At 37.7% G+C, this 24490-nt stretch overlaps 1 protein-coding gene and 3 non-coding genes across 4 annotated transcripts in view; 3 read left to right on the top strand and 1 right to left on the bottom strand.

Moving 5' to 3' along the window:
* Positions 1-603: 603 nt before the first annotated feature.
* On the bottom strand, positions 604-720 carry LOC140224945 (U5 spliceosomal RNA). The gene has a single exon (XR_011900166.1). It is a non-coding gene; the product is annotated as a U5 spliceosomal RNA (small nuclear RNA).
* Positions 721-867: 147 nt separating this feature from the next.
* On the top strand, positions 868-986 carry LOC140224936 (5S ribosomal RNA). Its single transcript, XR_011900157.1, has one exon. It is a non-coding gene; the product is annotated as a 5S ribosomal RNA (ribosomal RNA).
* A 594-nt stretch (positions 987-1580) lies between these two features.
* On the top strand, positions 1581-1699 carry LOC140224934 (5S ribosomal RNA). Its single transcript, XR_011900155.1, has one exon. It is a non-coding gene; the product is annotated as a 5S ribosomal RNA (ribosomal RNA).
* Positions 1700-12164: 10465 nt separating this feature from the next.
* Positions 12165-24490, top strand: part of Cda5 (Chitin deacetylase-like 5) — a 293628-nt gene continuing 281302 nt past the window's right edge. The window contains exon 1 of the mRNA XM_072301460.1: positions 12165-12594. Coding sequence (XP_072157561.1) covers positions 12522-12594 — 73 coding nt within the window. The 5' untranslated portion in view covers positions 12165-12521. The remainder of the gene's footprint in view (positions 12595-24490) is intronic.

The following is a 24490-nucleotide window of genomic DNA, read 5'->3' as shown; positions in this document are numbered from 1 at the left end:
ATTTTTGTGCGAATTTCAGTGAATTTTTTGCATAGTAATATAGGCAAATTCCTTAAGATTTCAAAGGAACCCGTACTTACCCTCTCTCCTAAATAATTAAATTGTTCTGGTAAATTTGGCAAAAGCTGATGTTGGTTCCTTTCTGCTCAACGCTGTCCAATTGATAGCTAAAGTTTTGTCAATGGACTCCGTGGGAATCTATCTGTTCGAGTTCCGATTTTTCCAGGGAAAATCGAACTGATCTTGCTGATCGGAGGGAATTTTCGGATTCAACGCTAAAAATCTACTCGGGATCGGTTAGAAAAATGTATATTAATTGAAAAGAAATTGATTCATGACTGGTGTAATAACTTGGCACATATATTCATATCGTTACTCCCGACTATACGTTCAAGCGACCAGTCAGGTAGTAATGTATTTTGCCTCTAATCTGTGATAAATCACTGTTACTTTTGTTAGTGATTTTCGAGGAGCAATAATCGGGATCATTGTTCCTCACCGCAAGTAACCGTGAAAGAGACTATATCAAGTACCGTGCATGCGAGCATCTAGAAGTGCAATTCGGCACGAACTCCTGATTATATGGGAAAACAGTGCAAATATGTACTAGCTTGCGCCAGGCATTCCAAAAATTGGGTTTACCTTCATTGACTGACCTTCCCCACGGAAATTTTTGCTAAAAGGCAAAATATTTCTGCGTCTAGAAGAGAGCCAAGAGTTTAAATTCAGAGTTAAAATTTCGGACGCAACCAGAGTATGTAAGTCGGTGATGGTTAAATGGAACAACCAATATTGACGAAAATACTGCAGGACGAAATAGTAGATAAAATGATGGACCCATCGACGGTTTCTACTTCCCTTTCGTTCGCCAACGGTCATACCACGTTGAAAGCACCGGTTCTCGTCCGATCCCCGAAGTTAAGCAACGTCGGGCGTAGTTAGTATCTAGATGGGAGACCGCTTGGGAACACTGTGTGCTGTTGGCTTCTTTTTGTCCCTCAAATTTACGTTTTTGTCATTAGGTTATTCATTTGTTTTACATATTGTGTACTTTTTCCTTTTTTGCTGTTAGTAATAATTATAATAAACATATATTCAAGAATAATTAAACTGCTAACAATGCATGTTCTAAATATATAATATGTATATTTATTTTCATTAAAATGATGATATTATCGTGATCATTTTAACAGTTCATTGAAAATATTGCGTTTGTAAAGCAAAGAAACAATTTTGTTTAAAATATTTGTTGTTAAAAGAGGATTAGGTATTTCGAATTTCCAAAATTACCATCTTTAGAAAAGTAAATTTTTTGCTGACTGGACAAAGTAACTAATTTGAAAAAAAAAAGAAAAAAAAAAGTTTTCTTTTTCTTTCTGTAAAATTCTATAGGGTCTGTTTTATTTTCTATGACTTAATTCAACATTTTTCACCCAAACACTAATTTTTACTTTTAGTCTGAAAGGAGTTACTTTTTCAATTTACCTTTCATTCCAACATTAAATTAAAAGGCAATTGATTATGGTATACTTAAGTTCAGTCAGATGGACTTGTCTCCGGTTCCACATGCTTCACCCTTCGTCAACGGCCATACCACGTTGAAAACACCGGTTCTCGTCCGATCACCGAAGTTAAGCAAAGTCGGGCGCAGTTAGTACTTAGATGGGAGACCGCTTGGGAACACTGCGTGCTGTTGACTTCCCTTTTTGCTCCAAATAATTTACATAGTTGTCATGAGGATATGGATTTCTAGTTTGTGTTTACATATTTCGTTTGTTATTTTTCTTTTTCGTAATTTCAATTTTTTTCAGTTTTCATTTCGCGTAGCAGTTTCACAATAACAATTATTGTTATTATAATTGTTATTATTGTAAAAGTCATCAAAAAGATACTGCTTTTCCTATTCATTTGCTGCCATTTCACGAGAAATAGGAAGAGAAAAGAAACTGCTACGCAAAATGACAATAATGACAATAACAATTATAATAACAATAATTGTTATTGTGAAACTGCTACGCGAAATGAAAACTGAAAAAAATTGAAATTACGAAAAAGAAAAATAACAAACGAAATATGTAAACACAAAGTTAAGTCCTGTGATTTACCGCACTTTTATTCATGTTGCTTGTTTAAAATGAGCGCAAAGTTTAAGCCATATTGATTTATAGTTCGCGCCAATCGTTCCTGGCCTCCGGTAAGTGACCCGCGTTTGAGCACGTGTTTGCCTAGGTATAAAAACCACAAGCTTATGTGCAAACACTCACCACTGTATTCATGCGAAAATGTGTAAACTCACGCTTTTGAATTTGGATGGCTGTTAAAAAACTTTTGGTCAAATATTCGACGAATAATTGCTGAATAATGGTGATAGCTTGTCGGTAGGAAGACGTATCAGAAAAAATTACTTCCTATCGTAAACTCTGCAAATATATACTAAACCCCGCCAACGTTTCATAATATAAATATGCCTGATGGTAAAATTGTATAACTCATCGCCGGTTGTTAATCACAAAGCTCGATGAACAACGACTCATCAGGTGTGGTGGTAGCTGAAGTTAAGAAATACGTACACATCTGTATTCAGTTTGTTTCAACAGTTCGTGAATGTGTTTTGATATCCATGCATAAGGTTTTAAAGCTCATTATTTGGACAAAATTAGATATTATGTCATCTAAGAGAGGGTTTGTAATGGAACCTTAAAAAATCTTTAAAATTACGTATACATCAAATACTCTTGAGCCTTTTATTTGTTGTCACATCGAAAATTAGGTGTAATTAACTTGCTAGGCCTGATAAAAAAAAGTATCCGTTTTGAATTTTTAAGACTAGGAAAACAAACTCACGATCCAAAACAATCAAGTTGAATTGTTCGTTCTTTGGAGGTCAAAATTGGGGAGTTTTCGTAGAATTGAACACATGCTTTTCGTGCCGACCAGCGACCGCACTGTGTTTGGCGCAATGCGTGAAGTATTTCTGCCGCCTTGCAGGCGCTCGTGGCTCATATGCGTGTCGCGCCGAGCGCGGCGCCGACTGGTGGCCGCACTGTGTTTGGCGAAATTAGAAACGATGGAACAGCACTAGATTTGAAAGAAACTGTAGACAGTTTCTCATACTTAAGCGTAGTAGAGGTGTTTTATACCTCCGCCTAATCCCCGCAGATGCCATTCATCGTTGAGATATGTTAGAAGAGAGCAAGAATAAATTATACCCATCCAAATCTATCGAAGAAGCTCGCAAACATTGCTTTGATTACAAAGTAAACTTTCGGTTACGCATAAAGAGAAGAAAATAAGGAAGGAAGAAAATTACAAAAACGACTTAATGCTCCGGTTAAAGTTCGGAGGGCTCGTTGAAAGCTTGAAAGTATACCACTCAGACCAATTAAATTATTTCCTCTTCCTTTCATTTGCTGCGTTGAGGAGAGAGACACATCAGCTGACACTACGTCAAAATAAAAAATATGAAAGATGGCCAGGATGTCACGAGGTATTTCGACACCGAAGACTTGACGAGACATTTCTCACAAAAAAAATGGGGGAGAAATGTTGGTGATGGTGATGGAAGATAAAATGAGATATAGGTCATTGAGGCCCTAGCACAGTCCAGTCCAGTCGGTCGTGTTGGTCCGCGAATGTTATGGACGCAACAGCACAGTTCGTCAAAAACTAGCTCGTGATAACCTTTCAGAGTGCAGATATGAATTCTCTCAAATCGTGGTCATTAAGATGAAACATTTCACCGTTGATGCCAAACCACCCTTTCCGACGTTGGATACGGATCTCACAGGAAACATCTTTAAAGTGTCTCAATCAATGCGGCAAAAAATAAAAGTTGTTTTGGCATTGATGGAATGTTAAATTTAGATCATTATAAAAACACTATGCAGCCCCTAAGCAGTCCATTTTCAGACGAAGTTATTTTTGCACAAAAATGTCCGTTAAGCATCGTTTGAAAGGCTCAACATAGCATGCTATTTCGACAACACTGACGAATTTCCGCCAAATCGTCACACTTTTGGTTGGAGATCACGCGATCTAAAGCAAAATCATCTCTACGGTCCAGTTACAAAGTTGCCATACTTTCAATACCACTCTAACCTATACCAATCATATGGAAGAACGTCTTATGAGCCTTCAGGAATTGCCAAATTGTCCTTAACAAAAAACCGTGTTTTCAGAGGAAATGTATTTATATTTTCCTCTAATTTTTCCGAGAATTTCATGCGCAATTGAATTTAAAGTATCTAACAAGTCTAACGAGAAAAATTTATCATTTGCTCGGGGAATAGATATTTTATCGGCAAACATGAGGCATCGTTCGAACGCTCATACGATGTTTTTTCTCAGCAAGGGCAGAGTTATAGCGTAACCCTGACAAAATATGGTTCGGCATAGATATTTCGTTGACCAATCGCGAATCTCACGCACCAGCAAATTTTCAGGAATGTTGAGTCACTGCTCGAACTTGCGGGGCAGCAACAGACGGATAGCTAATCACTAGAGAGAGAGAGGTCCCACTCGTATGCCTGTATTTTTTGCGACCGCAATAATGAAAACAGCAATTTTTATCCGTCAATGAAGTTAATCGAGTATTGTGGGTGGCTGGTTACGACAGAAACAAATGTGCGATAAGGTTTATGCCCTTTCAAATTTTTCAAGCGATGAGCAAAATCGTAATTGGCTATGACTTTTGTTTCATAATGGGTGATTATCTATTATAAAACTGAGGTCGGCTTTTAAAATGTTTTAAAACCACAGTCGGTATTACAGGCGTCGCCACTAAAACGTTTATATTTTTCAAACGATGATTCAGTAAAAATGATGGAAGTGACATGAGTTATTAAAATTCATAACATTTCAATAACATCTTATTCTCAAATATAATAAAATCATAAGAGTAACGCGTAATGAATAACGCCTGAGGCGCGAAGCGCCTCGGGGGATTAGACCGCGCAGCGGTGAGGGGGCATACCACCTAGTCCTTCCAAACATTATTCAACAAATACACCTAAAAACAATCCAGGAAACGAGTAGAAGTGAAAAGTAGAAATGAGTGATAAGAGTAGAATTTTGTTTTTTCGTTTGTTTTACATTTGTTGGCATTTTAGTGCCAAAATTTCCGTAAAATTCTGCTTCAAGCAGTAATTTTAATACTTTTTCGAAAATAAGTACATACTTGACGTATACAGTCACAAACTGCCAGAAAATTCCAAATTTGAAAGGGACTTTTTTAACCCAAACTACTGATGGTATTATGATGAGCGATATCGTAGAAAATCGTGGGAGGGCGGTACTCTTCGTCGCCCCTCTGACGTAAGGGGGAATCTCAGTTTCCACGTGAGCCCTATTTTACATATGAATCTATGCTTTCTAGGGCTCATGCGGGATTCAAGATACGCCCTTACGTCCGATATGAGTGACGTCTTGTCTTGCAACGGGAGGAGGCGTGAGGCCGTGAGGTAGAGCAAAATGTGCGTGTGTATTTTCACAGAGTTGAGCCGATAGTGTGACTGCGGTTTCAATATCGGCTAATGAAGCAATTCCCTTGTTTATGTGCTGCCGCCGATACTAGAAAATAGCTTCGATTATTGCAACGGGCCCGTCCGGTTCTGAGCGGCGCGATGACCCTGCCGCTGCAATGCTGTCCAGCAGATTCCGCGCGTGAGGGTAGATACAGGGATCTAATGCTAAAACTTGCAATGAAAGTGCAAGTCTTGATAAAGTTGCCGACGGTTAGTGGGGGTGGGAATTGTGAAAAGAAAGTTAGTCTGAGATTTACCGGTTTTTATCTGAGAAAAATATGCAAGGTGACTCAGGGTCAGCAAGGTTTTTATTAATGAATGTTCAATTTTGTTCACTCTGTAGGTGAAATTAACTGAGTTATAGGTACTTAACTCCAGTGGCGATTTTGCAAGTTGGCAACTTTTTTTTCTTCCATTGTTGAAATCCATTGAAAATATCGATTATAGGTGAGGCAAGCTGCCTCCTCCTGTATTGATTGTTTTGCATGCATTTAAATGGAAGGAAAATACTGTTGCCAACCTTCAAGAATCGCCACTGCTTATCACTGAAAAAATTAAATTGCTGATTGAACAATTAAATTGCTAAAAAAAGTGACTGTAATGTTTCAATGTAGATTTTACAACAAAAAATTCGACTTTAACCACCCTCGTGGTTAAATTAGCTTACAATGGTGGTTAAAGTAGCATTTTTTTTGCTGTAAAATCTACGTTCAAACATTGCGGTCACTTTTTTTAGCAGTTGAATTTTTTAATCAGAGCTTCAGTTGCTAATAAGATGGGAGAAAAACAGATTTTTCAATTATTCCTGAAATTTGTTTCACTTTCTACTCGTCAACCGACACTTGAAAATTGGATTTTGATGTAAGAACTTCCCTTAATGCTCTTATCTCAAGAGCGATCCTCAATTCAATCCGGGAACAGTCACCCTCATACTTTGCCGCCAAATACACCAGGATTGGTAATGATATTATACAAAGGAACTTTAACGTAATTTTTATCATCTCAATTTTTGGGAAATTAAAGTAATATTTTCATCAGTTATACTTGAACTAGCAGAAAATTAAATACATTTTGCGTACAACATAAAGTAAAAGTCTACCACTTTCTGGTTCCTCCTTGAGCGCTATGCAGGAACTTTTCAACGATACTACATTAGTCCTCCTACATTATTATTGAGTTCGTTGCGTCCTGAACTGTCATCAAAGTCCAGACGTCTCTGTTGTGCAGCGGAAAATCATTATTACGTATCAGTAAATTTGAATCTGACTAGGAAAGTTCAATTCTCGTTTTGATCTCAACACGTTACATACTTGACAAGTCACACGCAACTTATTAAACCAAGATGAAAAGAAGGAAGTTTCTATTCTGATCTCTGTTGATGTAAACGTGCTTTTGCATCTTGCATTTTGCATCGTGCTTTTGTACACTATCGCATCATGAGAGAATTTCATTTAAATTTTGGCTGCAGAGCTCACTATCTTGGCTCAGACGAAGAGAGTTGAGAACAATGATTGCATTTATTAAAATCATGCACGGCAGTAATATAAGTGCCTATCTCCATTAATGAAAAAAGGGAGAGAGAGAGGAGCAAACCAAGTCATGCAGAGCTCATCAAACAGCCATTCATTTGATACAGCGTGCAAATCGTAATTATTACAAATCGCTATTCTTCTAATTGACATTTAGCTCGGTGATGTAATTATTTTGAGAGGATGGATACGCAGTCTACACCTGCAACCTTGACTTTAGAAAACGCGTCAACGTTCTAACCTTTAGCTGAGGTTAAGACATAGATCACCCCTGTGAAAAGACGAGTAAGACGAAAAGATTATGAGAAAAGTTGTTGAATTTTTATTTTTCAAGCTTGAGTTTACATCAGTCCAGGGCAGTCCCTAGAACTTAGGATCATCCTTGTATTCAGGTCGCAAGCACTTCTAACGAACATTTTTATTCGTGAGCATTCTTAAAAAGAGTATTTAATTTCCATAAAATCATGCAAATTTCTTGCCATTCCTCGCGTGGACAAAAATTTTAAAAAATAATCAAATATCGTCGATGAAACTGCAGGAATGCGCATCGCGAACTGCGCCGTTGCAGACTTCCAAACATATTTTATTTTCTACATAGAAAACTACTGAACGCCAGTTTTAAAAAATTTAGTGATTTTTCTTCTCTTTATGAAGAATATTCTGAAAAAACTTCAAGCCGTGATGTTGGTTCGGCCTTCTTTTAAAAAATAAAATAGGAGCGGCGATTTCGAATCTCCACAAAAGAGATGCGAATTTTTCCAGTTTCACCGTTGATATGCACTGAAAAAAAAAATCTCGGTGTATTTTCTAAGAAAAGGGTAAAATTACCAAGAATTCAGGATTCTATTTGATCCCAGTTTTTTCTTGGTAAAATTACCATTTATGGAATTGGTAATTTTACCGAGAAATCTCGGTAAAATTATTGACTTTCTCGGTAATTTTACTGGACCCCGGTAAAAACGCCAATATTTTTTATCGACTGTGGTAGAATTACCGAGATAAAATGGCAAAGTTACCGGGAATTGATTACCAATAAAAATGGTATTCTTACCTGAAAAAAAAACAGTAAAAATACCGGTTTTCAGGTAAGCTTACCAGTCTGTCTTAGTAAAATTACCAATAATTGGTAAAAAAAGTGAGATGGTAAAGGTACCAACGGACCGTGGTAAAAACGCCGAGAATTTTTTTTCAGTGTGTATTTCAATTTTAACGTGCACTTTTCTTTGCAATGCACACTTTTTTATTTAAACCGTCGGAAAATAAGAGTCGTTAAAGCTCCCATCCTCCCTTTAATTGGGCGTCCTCTTCATCTCTTACCACAAAGGATCCAATCAAACCCTCTTTTCGTCAGATTTTTTTCCGTCAAGAATCAGCGATCCAATCAGAATAAAATCCCCGGTCGTTAATTCACATTCGATCACACATGGATACACATTTCATTGAAAGGATATTTCCATTCTAGTGGGAAGCATTAAATAGTTTGAGTCACAAACCGCCGAGGACAGTACTATGCTAATACCGGTTTACCATTTTTTGTTGCAGCATTGTTTGTATAACCTTTTTGACACGCAGTTCTCCTTTTCGCGGATTTTACCAGGAACGTTGAGCCCAATCACACTTTGGACTTGAGCCACTCGCATTTAAGCTCGACAATTGTGACAATAGCCCAATAGTTGCCATAAATCTCCCATCGCGTGTTGGATCCCCTCCAAGAGCCGTGGCGTTCTTTGCGATATATCGATTGATCTGTCATTTAAATCTATGAAAAATGATCGATAAACAGGATGTTCGTAACGAACATCTCAATAATCGATTTTTTACCGTATCTTCAAGTAGGGAAATATCGATAATCGAGCGTTCACGCCTCGCCACTGCCAAGTACTGTTTGATAGAATCAGTCGATTCCTCTGCTTTTTCTATGCTTTGATCCATTTTTTCAACTTCATTCAAGACGGATAAATGGTATCGTACCCTCTTAACAGTCGGTTCCGTTCGCATTCATATCAAGATATATTCGCTCCTTTTTTGCTCACCTCCATGCGAGCTCAATTAAATACGCATACATTATGGACTAGCTATTTCTTCAGCCTTCGAACGACTTGCGGACGGATTGTATAATGATGTCGGTGGCTTGGGTGCAAGTCTCTATGTCACATTCCGCATTCTACCAATTTTGATGTTGACCTACTGCGTGGATTGATAGTTGAGGCGGTGGTTTTTTTTTTTTTTTTTTTCAATTACTGTTACGCGTGCATTGAGATCTACCTAATTGAGAGGATATACTGCCGTGCAATGCAATAACACCGTAAACGTCATTTGACATATTTTGTAAACAACGTATTCAATACAGACTGTACTGTAGTGTATGTAGCAGTATGGAGCGATTCTATACTAGTGTAAATGGTTGGTTCCTATAGATTAATGGAGAAAATGATGGACTAACTATAGGGTCTTTCATGGGTTGCCGTTAGTTAGTCTATTATCTACCCTCTTTGGCCGTTGCAACCACCCGCTTCCACCAATAGGATCCCTCCATATCCCTCTTGTTTCTCTTTGTCTATAAATTTCAACAATCAGCCCGCAGGTTGATATTAAACAAACCGCGGTTGGATCAAAATATCGGTTAAATCATACCTTCTATGAGTACAGTTTTGGGTGAGTGAGATTAATTGGTCAATATTTTTATTTTCCATGCCGGTCATAATTGTGAAGCAATTAAAACCGGACGCTTTAAACGAATAGCGTCCAGAGTAGAATAAGCGGAAGGTTGACAAACGATCTTTCACAAATTAGGTAGCGCTGCTCGGAAATAAATGAACGATTGCACTTCCAATCAGTGGTGTGGCGTACTTTGCGATACATCGATTGATCTGCCATTTAACCCATGGAAAAAGATCGATAAACAGGGTGTTCTCAGCGGACACCTTAATAATCGATTCTTTAGTACAGCTTCAGAAGGGCAGTTATCGATAATCGATCATTCACGCTTCGCCACCGATTCCAATCCAACACTACCGCCCTACTGCAAGATAAATCAGCTGTGAATATTATTTTTCATCATTTAGGAAGTGCTTTCCGCTTGGATACTCCAAGAACGACAATCCATAAAAGTGAATTTTTTTCTAATCTATAGGGACAACTTCCTCCTGTCACTGTTATAGTTTCGATATCTCTGAAGAGTGATTCCATCAAAATCAGACGTCACAGATCTGGGTTCAAACACTGAAAACAATTTTTCTTGAGATATTATTTTGACTTAAAGCGTCGTTTCTCGTCGACAAAATTTGGTTTTTTTTCTTAAGTTCAATCCGTGCGGATTTAACTGATTGTGAGTCAGTTTTTTTCGAGTACGATAAACGTTCTTTGTTATTGTTTTTAACTTAAACTTAATTTTAACAAAACAACGATTCTTTAACCAAAAAATGACTGAATTAAATCTGCACAGAAGTAACTCAAAAAACCAAATTTTGTTGACAAGAAAGAGCCTGCTTTCAAGTCAAAATACTATCTCAAGAAAAACAATTTTCAGTGAGGAGAACTTATGTTTCGCTAAACCAACGGTATTTCCCTCACCTCCCTAGTTTTTTTTAATCCGGGCTCATCTCCTCATGTCAAATTTTTAATTTCCTCACAGACAAAAAATTAAGCACTAATTTCAGAAATTACAAGATCACGCTGTAAATCCCCCAAAATCCAAAGAAAAATTTTAAGTATTATACGGTGTCATCCTGTGGAGCATTGTAACTTGAAAGGTTGAGGGACTGTAGCATAAGAGAAGGATTGAGGAAATTCTAAGGGTACCTGAAATGGAGTTCTGGCAAAAGTCCACGGTAATTTTGAGAGGAGAACGCATATCATTTACCTTAACTTGTCGTGAAAAGATGGAATGTGAGAATGACATCGTGCACGATAACAAGAGCAGGCAATTGGTTCACTGGAAAAATCACATTGGATCTAGAGTCCAGACTCTTGAAAACATTGACAAGAAAAAATACTCTTGATTCAATCAGATTCAAGCTTAAATTCAAAGGAAATCCGCTCATATTAAGAGGCTTGGTTCTTGATTTAAGCAAAAATCCGATTGAATCAAGAGTATTTTTTCTTGTCGATGTTTTTGAGAGTCTGGGCTCTAGATCCATTGTGTTTTTTTTTTTTTTTTTTCATTGCGGGCATGCGGAAAAGATAGCGAATGATCCGTTGCCTAAACAAGTATTCGATTAGGTTCCTTCTGAAAGCAGCAAACACCAGTGCAAACACACTTTCAATACGAAAAAACGCGGCTAACTTTTGGTTTCAGGCGTCCTCGACCGTGTCTGAAGGACTCCGGCGCGACGCAATGCGGGTTGCATGAACGGCGTGCGGCGGCGCGGGACGGCGAACTTGGAAGGAACTTGTGCAACGGACGTCGCGACATCGCACAGTGGATCGAGTCAATAAGAGAGGTCGGACATTAAATTTTTGACTAAAACTGCAACTTTTGATGTTTATTCCGTCACATTTTAAACTTCAAGGGGTGCTTTTTGAAGACAATTTCACGAGGAAACCAATGGAACCTCTTTCAAAACCTCAAAGTTTTGTATAAATGGAGTTATAAGCGTTTAAAAATTCCAAATTTTGTCCGACCTCTCGAATAGACTGGATCTACTAAGCGAATTTTCGCGATCGAATATCATTCACCGTTGAATGATATTCGACGATTGTGCATTTTTTTCAATGATATTCGACTTCTTCGTTGGTCTCACCAGAGACCGTTGAAATCCATCAATTTGAAATTTCGAATTCACCTCGGGACTTGAATTCGATTTTTGAATTGATGCAATCGATGTCAGAAACTTCATCTCTCACCAAAATTTTTGTTCTGTCATCTCTATCTGTTGTTGTGTTTTGTCAATTCAAGTCTGGTGTTTTCGCAATTTCTGTGTTTTAGTGTTTCGTGTTTTCTTATTTTCTTCTTAATTTCATTTAGGAAAAAAATTTGAGCTCTGATTGGTTCCTGACATCACCGATCATCGGCATCACTCAGCACTGATCAATTCATTTGATGAATGACATTCGATCGCAAAAATTCGCTTACTGTGCGACGGGGCCCGGAGCGGAGCGTGAGCGTCGGGCGTCGCGACGCGGGCCGAGCGAGTAGCTGGGCGCCGCGCCGCCGCGAGATCAGTCAGTTGGATGTCGCGAAGTTGCAACTACGAGCCGTGAGTCCGCGATCGCCATCTGTGAAACTCGTACCGACCCAGCATGAACCAGCTCCGCTTCCCGACCATGTTTTGAAAATTTTGGTGACTTTCCTCTCCCGAGTTTTCCGTGCTCCCGTCGCCGGTGATCGTCATGCGCGTCGCGATTTCCAAGTTCCTTTGAGCCTTTACCGTTACCGCCCGGCTACCTTTTTAGTCTTTTTCGCCCTCGACCGGTGTCTCGGAAGTTTTGTGTGCGCTTTGTTTGAAAGTGTGTCCGATCGTTTTCTGTGATGTGTGCGCCACGGAATATGTATTTCAGAAATGGATTTTCCTCGGCCATCTATGTCTTCATATTTTTACAAGGTACAGGAAAAAGTTAAAAATTACTTTTACTTTCATATATGTAGTGAAATTTTTTTTTTTCTCTTAAAATTTTTCATCCGGACGTGGAAACTTTACGAGTAAGTGCATCTGCATCCCCTTTAGCAACTGAGGAAATTAGCATTTTCAACACCTTTTTCTGTAATGGGATTTTTGCAAAAGGGAGGGGAAAGTATAATTAAAACCCTTTAGGTTGAGTAGTATGGTTGAGTTATAGGCTTTGGTTTAAAATTCTTACGTCTAGTCGAAAATGACGAATGGAATTCACTTTTCAGCTTGAAATTCGGCGGTACAGTAACGAAGTTCAATACAGTCTTGTATATGTATATGAAGAGACATATGTATTTTCATCCCTTTAAATAGTGGAACTTGCCACAACCCGTCCGTCGACCTGTAAATGACTTATCATTGAGGGAGGCCCTCTTAAGTGCTACAACCTCGTCCAACCCTTTCAAATTCGTCCCGAGGTTTTGAAGGACCTAGGTTATAACTTAAATATTTTGCAGAAGGATTAAAACGATTATTACCTGCCCATTGCCTAAAATCACTTGGAGATCGGGTCAGTAGGCGGCTTATTTTTAAGAGAAAAATTTAAAATTTAGAAAGTGAGAGTACTTATATTTTAAAAAAAGGTTCAAAATGCCATCAGCTCTCATGGACCCTAAATTCAAAAATTTCACCTTTTAAACTTTCATGGACCCTAAATTCAAAAACTTCACCTTTTTAAACTTTTTTTTTCAATCTGTTCTAAATATTTCCAATGCGAAGCAGTCATCTCCTTCACTCCAGTGAGTTATAATTTGTTACAATTTGGAACAGCGGCTGATGGTCCTAAAAATGTTACAAGATGAAACCTGTTAGCTTATAATTAAAACAAAATTCAGAAGACAGTTGAGTAGAACCAAGAATTCATGTTCAGAGTCCCAGTAAGCAGCTAAAATGAGTGCACGCCACAGAGTAAAAGGAAACATACACGAATGAAATGTAGCACAGTGGACACTCTTACTTCCTTTTCTCAGATAGGTGATATGCGTAAAAATACCGTTCATAATTCTCGACACCTGAGAAACGCAAGTGAAGCGTGGTAAGAACACACTAAATCGTCGTAGTAGCGCAGCGGAGCGGCGCGTTGCCGTTGACATTGAAACAATTAGCGAGGCGTAGGCGGGCGAAAATTTCATCATTCCCATTGATTGCCAATGCGGTTGAGCCACCGCAAAAATAAGTAAATAAATCATGGGGTCCATTAACCTATATTTCTGTGTGATCCTCCTTTTTCGCACCGTTTAGTCGTTTATTTATTCATATTTTATGCAAGGTGCCATTATATAGGATTTATTGACAATGGTGCAGCAGCAACCTCTTTTATTCCCGTAATGAAATATATAGCCATAAAATGCGGCATTTGGAGGGATAAAGATTCTTATTCAAATCGATAAACGGTATTAATTTTTGAGCATGAAGCTTGGATGTGATAAATAAGTATAGAGACTCCTTACCATGAATTGTCGTTTTTATACGTAGTGAATTTCTTTGAGAATATAAATATTTCAGTAAGCCTGTAGCATTAACTAACTGATTATATTTTAAAAGTGAAATTTTTTGGTGGACCAACTGTTACATTGACCTGTTATGTAGATATATAATACTGGGAAAACCGGGAAATGTCAGGGAATTTTGAAAAGTCAGGAAAAACCTCGAAATGTCCGAAAATGTTAGGGACAAAATAGTAAGTTCATCTTTATTTGCACTCTATAACGAGTTTGACGTTCCGAACAACAAGTTTAGCCTAAAAACTATTTCTAATTATGTATTTTTAACCATCTGGCATATCATCAATTCTCAGGGAATTTCACCAAAATACGTCAGGGAAATGTCAGGGAAATTTTATTTTCTAAATTCTGTGGCAACCTCGCACTGGGAAAAAAAACAGATTGGATCTTGAGTCCAGACTCTTGAAAACATTGACAAGAAAAAATACTCTTGATTCAATCAGATTTTTGCTTAATCAAAAGGAAATCCGCTCACATTAAGGCTGGTTTTTGATTTAAGCAAAAATCCGATTGAATCTAAGAGTATCTTTTCTTGTCGATGTTTTTAAGAGTCTGGACTCTAGATCCAATGTGTTTTTTTTTTCCAGTGTGATTAAATGACGTAGTCACCAAATCAGTCCATTCTGACCAATATTTTCTCCGGCGCAAAGCTCGGTCTCGACGATTCCGGGTGAAAAGCTGGCAACGAAAATCGGCGCTGAGCCCGAGCTTCTTTTCTCTCGAAATCGAGTTGGATGGAAATCGTGGCCGGCTCGCCGTCGACATATCTGGCGGCAATTTGGTGCGGCTCTATCCGCGTTTTTATCTCCGCGGTCGCGGGTACTTACTCGAATTTAATCGGCGGAGAAAAAAAATCGGATCTAGGTTAATTTCAGCATGATCAACTTTCGATTAATTTGCGAGCGAGGACCGCGAGACCAGGAAAAGTATGCGGCTCAAGGGCTTCGCAAATATTAGCGCCGCCGCCGCTTAGAAAGTTGCATGGATCTGTATGTGCTTCACGCGTTACTCACTCTTCGATCGGCTCGCTGAGTAATTAAAACATTTTTCGCATTCGATCTCCTCCCCGTTAAGTGGAGTGGAAATGCCCCTGACCTATACCATAATTGATGCGCCCTCTATTCGTGGCCTCAGCAGGAAGCGTTGGTGGTTTCATCGATGTTCGTTTGCGGTGTTTTGTGTTGAACCAATTTTTTTTCATAACAACATTCTTCTCATCCACATCTCAAACACATCAAACACTGGAAAATAACACATTGGATCTAGAGTCTAGACTCTTAAAAACATCGACAAGAAAAAGTACTCTTGATTGAATCAGAATCTAGCTTAAATCAAGAACCAAGCCTCTTAATTTAAGCGGATTTCGTTTTGATTCAAGCAAAAATCCGATTGAATCAAGAGTATTTTTTCTCGTCAATGTTTTCTATAGTGTGGACTCTAGATCCAATGTGTTTTTTTTTCCCAGTGAAGAGTCCTATAGAGAACTTCTTTGGAAATGACCCAAATTTTAAGGAATGTGAGGTATAGAATTTTGGTGAATGGGGAATGCAGGAGAACGTTAGAAACTTACATTTTCTGTAAAATTACGAGGAGATCGATATATAATTGAAATCTATCTCGAACAGATTTAGAAAAATTATCAGAGCACGCCAAGAGCAAGTTCAGATGCACAATATTAAAAAGGTCATGTCAAAATCCAACTAGATTTGTCGTATGATTGTGCTCAGTGCGACCGCGGTATTTGCGAGAGACTTTAACGAATGGATAGAAAAGTAGAGGCTCGGTTTTTTTTTTTTTTTCAAAAAAATGCGTACCAGCAATCAAAGAAATTTTTTTGAAACGTATAGTTTTCATTGAAACTGCGCTCCTTTTAAGAGACTTTAACGAATGGATAGAAGAAAAGTTCAGGCTGCGTTTCAGGTCTAATTTAAATTAAATTAGGAATTAACCTATAAACTGCGGCGAAAACATGTTTAAAACGTATAATTGTCGACAAAACTGCACTTCTTGCGGGAAACTTCATCGAATGGATAGATTATAAAAACGCAGTATATTATGGTGCCGGAAGCAGCTCGGGAAATACGCCCTATTTTTATAAAAAAATTGGTGTACTGCAGCTTAAATTATGCAATTTGACCCTGTTCAAATTTGCATCTAATAACACTTAATTTCCTATGCTCTTAAAAAATGAAATGATTTTACATACGCAAAGAAAGAGGAATCATCGCGGAATTTACAGAGATAAGGGTGAACTATTTTGTTTGGAAATTTTGAAAAATTCCTTTTAAAAAATAACGGACGGGAATAATCTGGTATTATAGCGATAAATTTCGCTACTTTCTTTTTATAACCTTAAAGAATGTACCGTGTCGAAATTGGACTTATAAAAATGGATAGCTTTTTCGTTATCAAACGGACTTCTACATTGAGATACTCGTTTGAATCGCTAATTCCCCGTTCTTCCGCCAAAACTCTATTTTAAGTACTTGTGCAAACGATCCCTTGTGCTAAAGTTTTCACATTTGTGCAGTGGTGTGGTGCCACTATCTCAATTAAATATGGTATATTTATTTTTTTAATAATTCTTCAATGTTAACTGCTACAAAAGCATTATGCAAAATTTCCTTAAAACGAAAGTATTATTCAATTTCCTCAAATTAATCATGAATTATCATATATTGCTTGACGGAGTGTCTACATTGATGCGTAGACTCAATTGTTCACACAATCACAATGCACCCTCGCACCGAAATCGCGAGGAGAGCAGAAGCCGCAAAATTACACAACGTGTGTGCTCAAGAGGCTCATAAATCATATTCTGACTAATTGTGAATTTACGTCCAATTCACGTCCAATTTTCTTCCTAATCGGATTTTCGTAACCGCGTAATGTCAGGACGCCATAGATGAGCAACTCAATTACAGGATTGCCCCGACGAAAAATTGGCCGCGTTGGGTAATTTTGACACAGGGCACCCGCTCACGATAGTTCGGGACCGGCGCAGAGCGCATCTTCAGCTAAGTGCTGCTTTGTCGAATCGCTCCCAAAGTCGACGTATATCAATGGAAAACATGTCTTTTTTTGTTCAGTTTTGCAAAACTGCAGACAGTAGAATTGAACCAGTGCTTTGCGATGCCGGGTTCCTGTAATCATTTTAATCGTCGTTTTTGGCCGTATTTCTTAACTCGCCTCAGCTCACAATTCGTCATATGTGATTAGATTTTGGCAAATCTGATAAGTTTTTTCAGTAATAAATCAGGCGTATGTGAATTGAAATCTATTTTACATGTCCTATTCCCATTTGAATAGGAAATACCCTGTACAGGTGAGAGAAAATAATTTTATGTCAATCACTCATTAAGTTTGAGTTTTCTCTCAAACAAAGCAGGATCCATCTATGCTTTGCTGATAATTTTACGTAGTTAGGTGATATGTAACTCTAATTGAGTGTCTCAGTCTAGTTCATTTCAATAAGCAAATATACGCAAGTGAAATACATTTTTGGTTAAAATATAATATAATATCAGTAACAAATTTAATCATTCTATTCTAAACCATTCATCAAAAAAACGGGGGGGGGGGGATGCATCACCTGGTTATAAAACCTTATCTTTTAAGTTGTTTTCTGACTTTATCAGGTTTTAATGCTGGGTGCAAAACAATTTTAAAAAAATTGCATCGGTATTAGCAAAAAACATTATGTTTTCATTGATTCATAAGGATTAGATGTATTGAATTATGCTAAAATACTTTTTTGGGCACCATTTAGAGAAGAACAAAAGATAAATTAGTAAAAAAGCTGAAAAAATTGTCGAACAATACCTATATATTCATACACTGAAAAGTGCTTTCAGTAAAGAACTATAATAATAGTTTTCAAATGTGTAGTTGATCTTGTCAAATATTATTCTCATCAGGACGAATCAGGTTAAAAAACTGAGGAACATAAAATCTCAAGGTCAACATTTTGCTTAAAAAATGAATATCCATCAAACGTCCACTTCAGCTCTAATGAGTAGTGTAGCCGATTACTCAATACTTAACGTCAGTTACAAAGACAACAAGAACCGCATAGAGGACCCATTAAAAAAAAATCTTTGAATTTCATTGCCAAGTTTACGAGCGCAACTACCACCCGGGGAAGGTATGATAGAATATACATTTTTTGGTTCACAGTGGCATCACTGACAAGGGGCACGAGCAGGGGACAGGCCTCGCGCCTCCAAAGAATCCAATTCGCCCGCAGAGGTGAAAGGATTTCAGACGAAGGGCCAACTGAGTCAAGTTTAATGCGGGTGACATAATTGTGGAGCAATTATTATTAAATGACCTAATAAAAGCCGCAACACCAACTTCTGTGATTTCGCACGCTTGACGTGCCTTTCTTTAGCTTTTAGATCGGTTATTTTGTTCGAAGGTATTTTTGTGGTCAGCCTAAATTCTGCACCCTCATCTAGTTGCTCTGTATTTCAGCTTATTTGCGGGGTTGCGAGAGGCGAGGATTCGAAAGACTCAGGTGCGATTAAATATATTTCATTATCGGTTAGTCTCTCGGTCGGATCCAGTTGCTTGGCGTGCTTTTACATCGATTGATCTGCCATTTAAACCTGTGGTAAAGAATCGAACACGGTGTTCGCAACGAACACTTCGATAATCGATTCTCTGCCATAGCTTGAAATGGGGAAATATCGATAATCGATCATTCACGGTTTGCCAATGGTCGGATCTTTGATTATACCCTGTGCCAAACTGAGAAAATGTTCCATTTGGGCCAAAAGTTGCTTCCATTAAATATTTCTCCGTTAAAGGATTCCGTTTGATTCAATGAAAAAATCAAGTTATCTCGTAAAGAAATGAAAAGATGTCCAATTGTATTAAGAATAATTCAATTTCAAAAACTGGGATATATCTTGGAACAACCTCCTTTTCAAAAACTATTCAATGAAAGTTCTTTTGGGATTTTTTTAGTGTATACTTGTTTTTCCATCAATCGCATGAAAAGAAAATATCCCCCCAAAAATGTTTTTTCTTGAAGCAAACGGTTCAATGAGTCTCTAATAATAGACTGTAGTAAGTAAATTATAAACAGGCATTGTTTGATAGTAAATACTTGTTTTAGGTTGAAGTGGTATGCATACAGTCGATCATTTAAGAGGACAATATTTTTGTTCGTTAAACAAGTCTGAAATCGTTCGCCATATTTGACGGACGTGCAAATACTAATTTAAATCTATATTTGCAGTTATTCTTTGCCCAAACAGACAAACATTTGTGAACGAGCAAATAATACATGAAGCCGCAAAAACAACCGCGGACTTACACTGCCGTGGTATGGAAAAACGCCGTATGAGCACTCCAAAGTTGTCAAATTTCTTCTCAGAATATATTTATTTCCAAAGAAAATTAAAGTCATTTTTCCTTGAAATTTTCAGACATTTCAGACCAAACTACGAACAAAATTCTCCGAAAAATCGGTAGGAATATATGGACGACTATATTCCTGAAAATTCACGATTTTTCAACGGAAATTGGCAACGTCTGCGGGCTCATACAACGTTTTTCTTTAGCACGGAAGCAGCAAATATTTGATGTAAAGTGAATTAATGTTAACAAAACATTAACTTGGTTGAAATGTTAAAGATAAATTCGTACAAATGCAATTAGTCTAGTTTTAAATCATGTAGATAGATATAGGAAAATACTTATAATAGTTACGTTGTACTTAAATAAAAAAAGTCTATAAAAAAATTCGTATGTAGACAGATTTTGCACGAAAAATCAATAACTAAGGATTTTATACTTTATTTCAATAATCGAACAATTGTTTCAAAATTTTCCAAATGCGATTTATTGCTTTCCAATATACGCAATAAATCGGAGAATATTATTTCTCCTCAACGAAGAAAAATGTTGCGTCAAAGGAGACCATTCGTACCGAATAACTAACATTATTCCATATGTCGCTACGGAAATGTGGCAATAATGACTCAATGCAGTAGTAAAGTCAGGTGTAAAGGTGGGTGTGCTGGCGAGTAGTAGGCTTAATCAATGCAAGACTAAGCACAAGTAGGGTAATTTAGGAGGGGGTATTTGATGAACGATGTTTGAGTATGTAAATTAATTAAAGCCTTTGGGCTAACTAAGTGATATAAAATGATCGTGTAACTTGTACCCACGAAGCGTGTTAAATGAAATATTTTTTCCTGCAGAATATACGTCACGTAAATACCAGTCCAAAATCACTCTAGAATTCCACAGATTGTGGAAGAACCAGCAGAAGAAGGATTGGATCCAAAAGAGAAAAGCCCATAACGCCAATACGCTTAACAGTGGAGTGGCGTGGATTGCGATATATCGATTGTTATGCCATTTAAATCTATGGTAAAGAATCGATTATAAGGGTGTTCGCTGCGAACACCCTGTTTATCGATCCTTTTCCGTATGTTTAAATGGCATAACAATCTATATATCGCAAAGCACGACACGCCACTGACGCTTAAGTTAGAGGGATCTCTTTAGGGACGATTTTGGCTCTGTTACTGTAACTATTTTAAAAGCATGTTGGTCACTAGATGACAAGTCAGAATCCATTATCCAGTCACACATAATAGCTTAAACTTTTTTTTAAAGCATACCATTGCATGAGCTTTCAACTGGAAACGTGGTTTCGTCGAAATCACAAAATTACGTTAACACCACCACCATACTAAGGACCTCCCATTGCTGCATGCAGAACATTAAAAAGTTTCGTTAAAGGCACGCAACCGTCAGCTCGCGAACCAAGTCCATACAGAAAAGGCACTTTCGTCCGTAAATCTCGAAGCCAGCTTGCCGAGATTCAAAGAGAAAATAACTCCAAGCGTAGTCTGCGGTCTCAAAGCAACATCCATAACATTGAAACGTTCCAAGCCGCAACTCCTCTGATAACACATCTTCTTGGACTTGAGGTGTCTCTTATGCACCGCATGTTCGTCCCATTTCTTAGCACCTCTGTCTCTACACTGAACGCACTAACCGGGGGGGGGGGGGGGGGGGGGGGGTGGAGGCGGGGCGCATAATCGCAGATCACGGATTCACCGATCAAAGTTATCACCCATTCAATATTAATGCTGATCAATTAATTATGATCGATAATGCAAGAGCCGCTCCGGCCATGTTGCACCGTTTATGCAGGACCCAAGGAGTTTCATGGGATAACGTTAAAAAAGAACTGCATTTTTTTTGTTTTCATTACTACCGTTCTTGAGATGATATATATTTATGCCAGCTTTTGTCATAACGTAGAAATTGCAATATTCAAACAATTAACGTATCACCCAAAGAAGTCAAATCCGGAAAATTCACATTTTTGGAAAGAAATAAAATCCCCATAACGAGAAAAGAATCCGCTCTATTTAAATAATGAAAAAACAATCACGAGACCGTAACATCAGAAACTAGACCTTACGTCGAAAACAAAACTCCATTGACAACGCAACTGCATCAAACATTCTCAAAATCGCGTTTTTTGATTTCTGAATCATCACATCATTCCGTCGTCTCTGTTTGTTTTTGGACGGACGTTGTTTTTGTATCTCTTTCGTTGATTGCACAGTACATGAATGTAGATTAAAATTTAAACTGCCACATTGAAATAATCTTAACCCTGAACTTTGGTTCCACGGAATCCACTCGGATAATCTATAAATACGGTGAGGTATGTATTCCATAAAAAAATACACTTAGTAGTATGCAAAAATATGTTAAATGGTTTAACATTAAAAGAATACGTACCTACTCTGCTGTGTTAAGGAAAAACGCCGTATGAATCCTTAGGCGTCGCCAAATTTCCTTTGATAAAACACGAATTTCCTGGTAAACTCATGAATATTTTCCTTTCAATTTTTCGAATAATTTTGTTTGCAAGGTCACCTAAAATCCCAGAAAATTTCAAGGAAAAATATTTATATCTTTCCTCAAAAATAAACATTTTATTGAAACAATTTGGGCAACTCTCGAATGTTCCTTCAGCGTTCATCTTTAGCACGGCCGTACTGTTTTCATTTCAACTCTTTTTGTTCGGAAACTTACCCAGTCCTTGTTGTAATCTCTTTCACTTAGAGGAAAAACGCAAAATATTTTCCTGAAGCCAAAACGTAATCCGCGGATGACTGGTTATAACTGAAACCGCGAAAATTTTAAAGAAACGAGCTGGTGGCGCCAACCAGCCTACAATGTAATGATTGCGCGGGCCGTCTGGTAGCACGTTTGGTGTGTGTGTGGTTCGGTAAAACTTTGAAACCCGATATATTACGGGCAGGATTAATTGATTCTTTCATTTTGACACACTCTAAGCGGCGCTTGGTGTTAACCGCAAGACCGATTAAACTTGATCTCGCTTCAATCCATCGGCGAAATTGTGGCAGTATGAGGTCAGTCGAATAATCGATTTGCGATGCCCACCGTACAATTGGGAGAAATATTTTTGCCTCTGAACAATCCAACGTATTTTTGACACTCTCGTGCCACGAAATATTTGGTAGTGACCCAAATTTCTCAATAAACTCAAGTCTTAAACCAATTGCTAGTATCCTGGATTTGAAGGTAAAAAAATCTTGAAGGTGTTTTTCTTTTTTTATTTTAACGACAATGAAAGCCTCTTTTTAGATTTTTGACAGTTGCTCTACTTGTAAATTTTGATTTTAAATAAGAAATTACGTATAAGTCCTTCACAAATGTAATATGACAACGGAGAAAAGGACTTGCGTTTAGGAATATTTGGCTCATCTTTTCCTAATCAAGCGTTTAAGTCTCTCGAATGGTTAGCTCATAAAGCTTTCAGAAAAAGCATTATGTATAAATAACGAGGTAAATTTCACATTTTTGGCAAAAAAGAAAGAGTGCGTGAACCTTTAATCGTATGTAGTCATTATCCCTACTGGATTTTTGCACGTTAAATGCTACAGATGTTCTGATCGTTAAAATGTCCTTACGCATAGAGACTTATTCGCTGCAATGCAGACCAAGCTTTTGAAAATATTCAGCTCAAAATTCACGCCCAGAACTCACTAATGCACGCAGTCATCAGACTTGTGCTTGTTTTAGTTGTAAACATTATGTAATAGACGGTTTTTTCCTGTTGCTCAGAAAAGTACGATTGCACGAAATTGAAATCGACTGCAACGAATTGCGCTGGAAGAAAGAGATAAGCTTAACCCTAATGATTTTCAACCAGGAATGAGTTGTAACACCGATGCAAAAGCGCAACAGATTACTATTCTCGTGTATTTTTACACCCAACTTCTATGCTTGTCCTGAATGATGACAAAAAAATACCTACCTAATCATCACTATCACAAACTGACAACTTCATCGTGGTTTTGTCAGTGCTAGTGAGATGAAGACGATTTCGCATCCTCTAGAACAAAATGAAATTCTGATTCATGCAAAATCTTTACGAATTGTCTAGTTTTGATTCACCTTCGAGGTCGCATCCCTTACAAACAGGAGGGAAGATGTAATGTGAAAAGCCGTTTGGAAAATCTTTACTCTTTTTAATCCTTCATCTTGTAAGTTTTCGCATTTGTATAAGTCGATATTTGTTTCCTGTTCATTAGTATCGAAGGTTGTAAACAATTAACGAGAAAGGCACACCTTATGCGTTCGATTACCGTGAAGCAACTCAATTTTTCTTTTTTATGAATTATTTTCTTGATATCAGAGCATTTCCGCTTATTTTTTTCCGTATCCTTTTTCTTTCTTTTCAAGGGAGGAAGGGCAAAAGGAAAAAAAAGAATATACTCCAATATCATCGATATCATCAATAGGTATCATAGAAATCGAATATTTTATTCTTTACATTCACCCCCTCATTTTCAAATTCTGCGTATCTCTCTTGTAAAAGGGGGAAAAATTATTGTCATGCCTTTTGAAGATTGATTCGCCTTTTTTCCTCACGGTTTTTCAAGAATGGCCTAGTTTAATTCTTAAAAATCATCGCAGGAGGTTCAAGGCTCCTAGAAGGCGTGCACTCCTAAAAAAGAATACCATTTTTCACCAATCATATTTGGCGTTCGATCCAATCCGAAAAAAAAGTGCATTTTAAATTTTTCCTGAAGTTGCTTAAAATCCCGTGGTTCTTATGCGGAAAGTCTAACATTTTTCTATTGGCATAAGTTCGCTAACTTACTAGTGCTCGTGTGAATTGAGAAACAGCCCGTCTAACCGAGGCCAAATTTGAAGACTTTTTCATCGGCGAGATATGATCGAATGCACTTGAGACGGCAACACCGCACCGTGCTGAGAAAGAAGAGTCAGTAACAGTGATAGCGATATAGTGGGAGACG

Source organism: Bemisia tabaci, chromosome 6 (genome assembly GCF_918797505.1).
Source record: "Bemisia tabaci chromosome 6, PGI_BMITA_v3".
Classification (NCBI taxonomy): domain Eukaryota; kingdom Metazoa; phylum Arthropoda; class Insecta; order Hemiptera; family Aleyrodidae; genus Bemisia; species Bemisia tabaci.
Note: the sequence above shows the minus strand (reverse complement) of the source record. Positions and strands in the feature narration are given on the sequence as shown.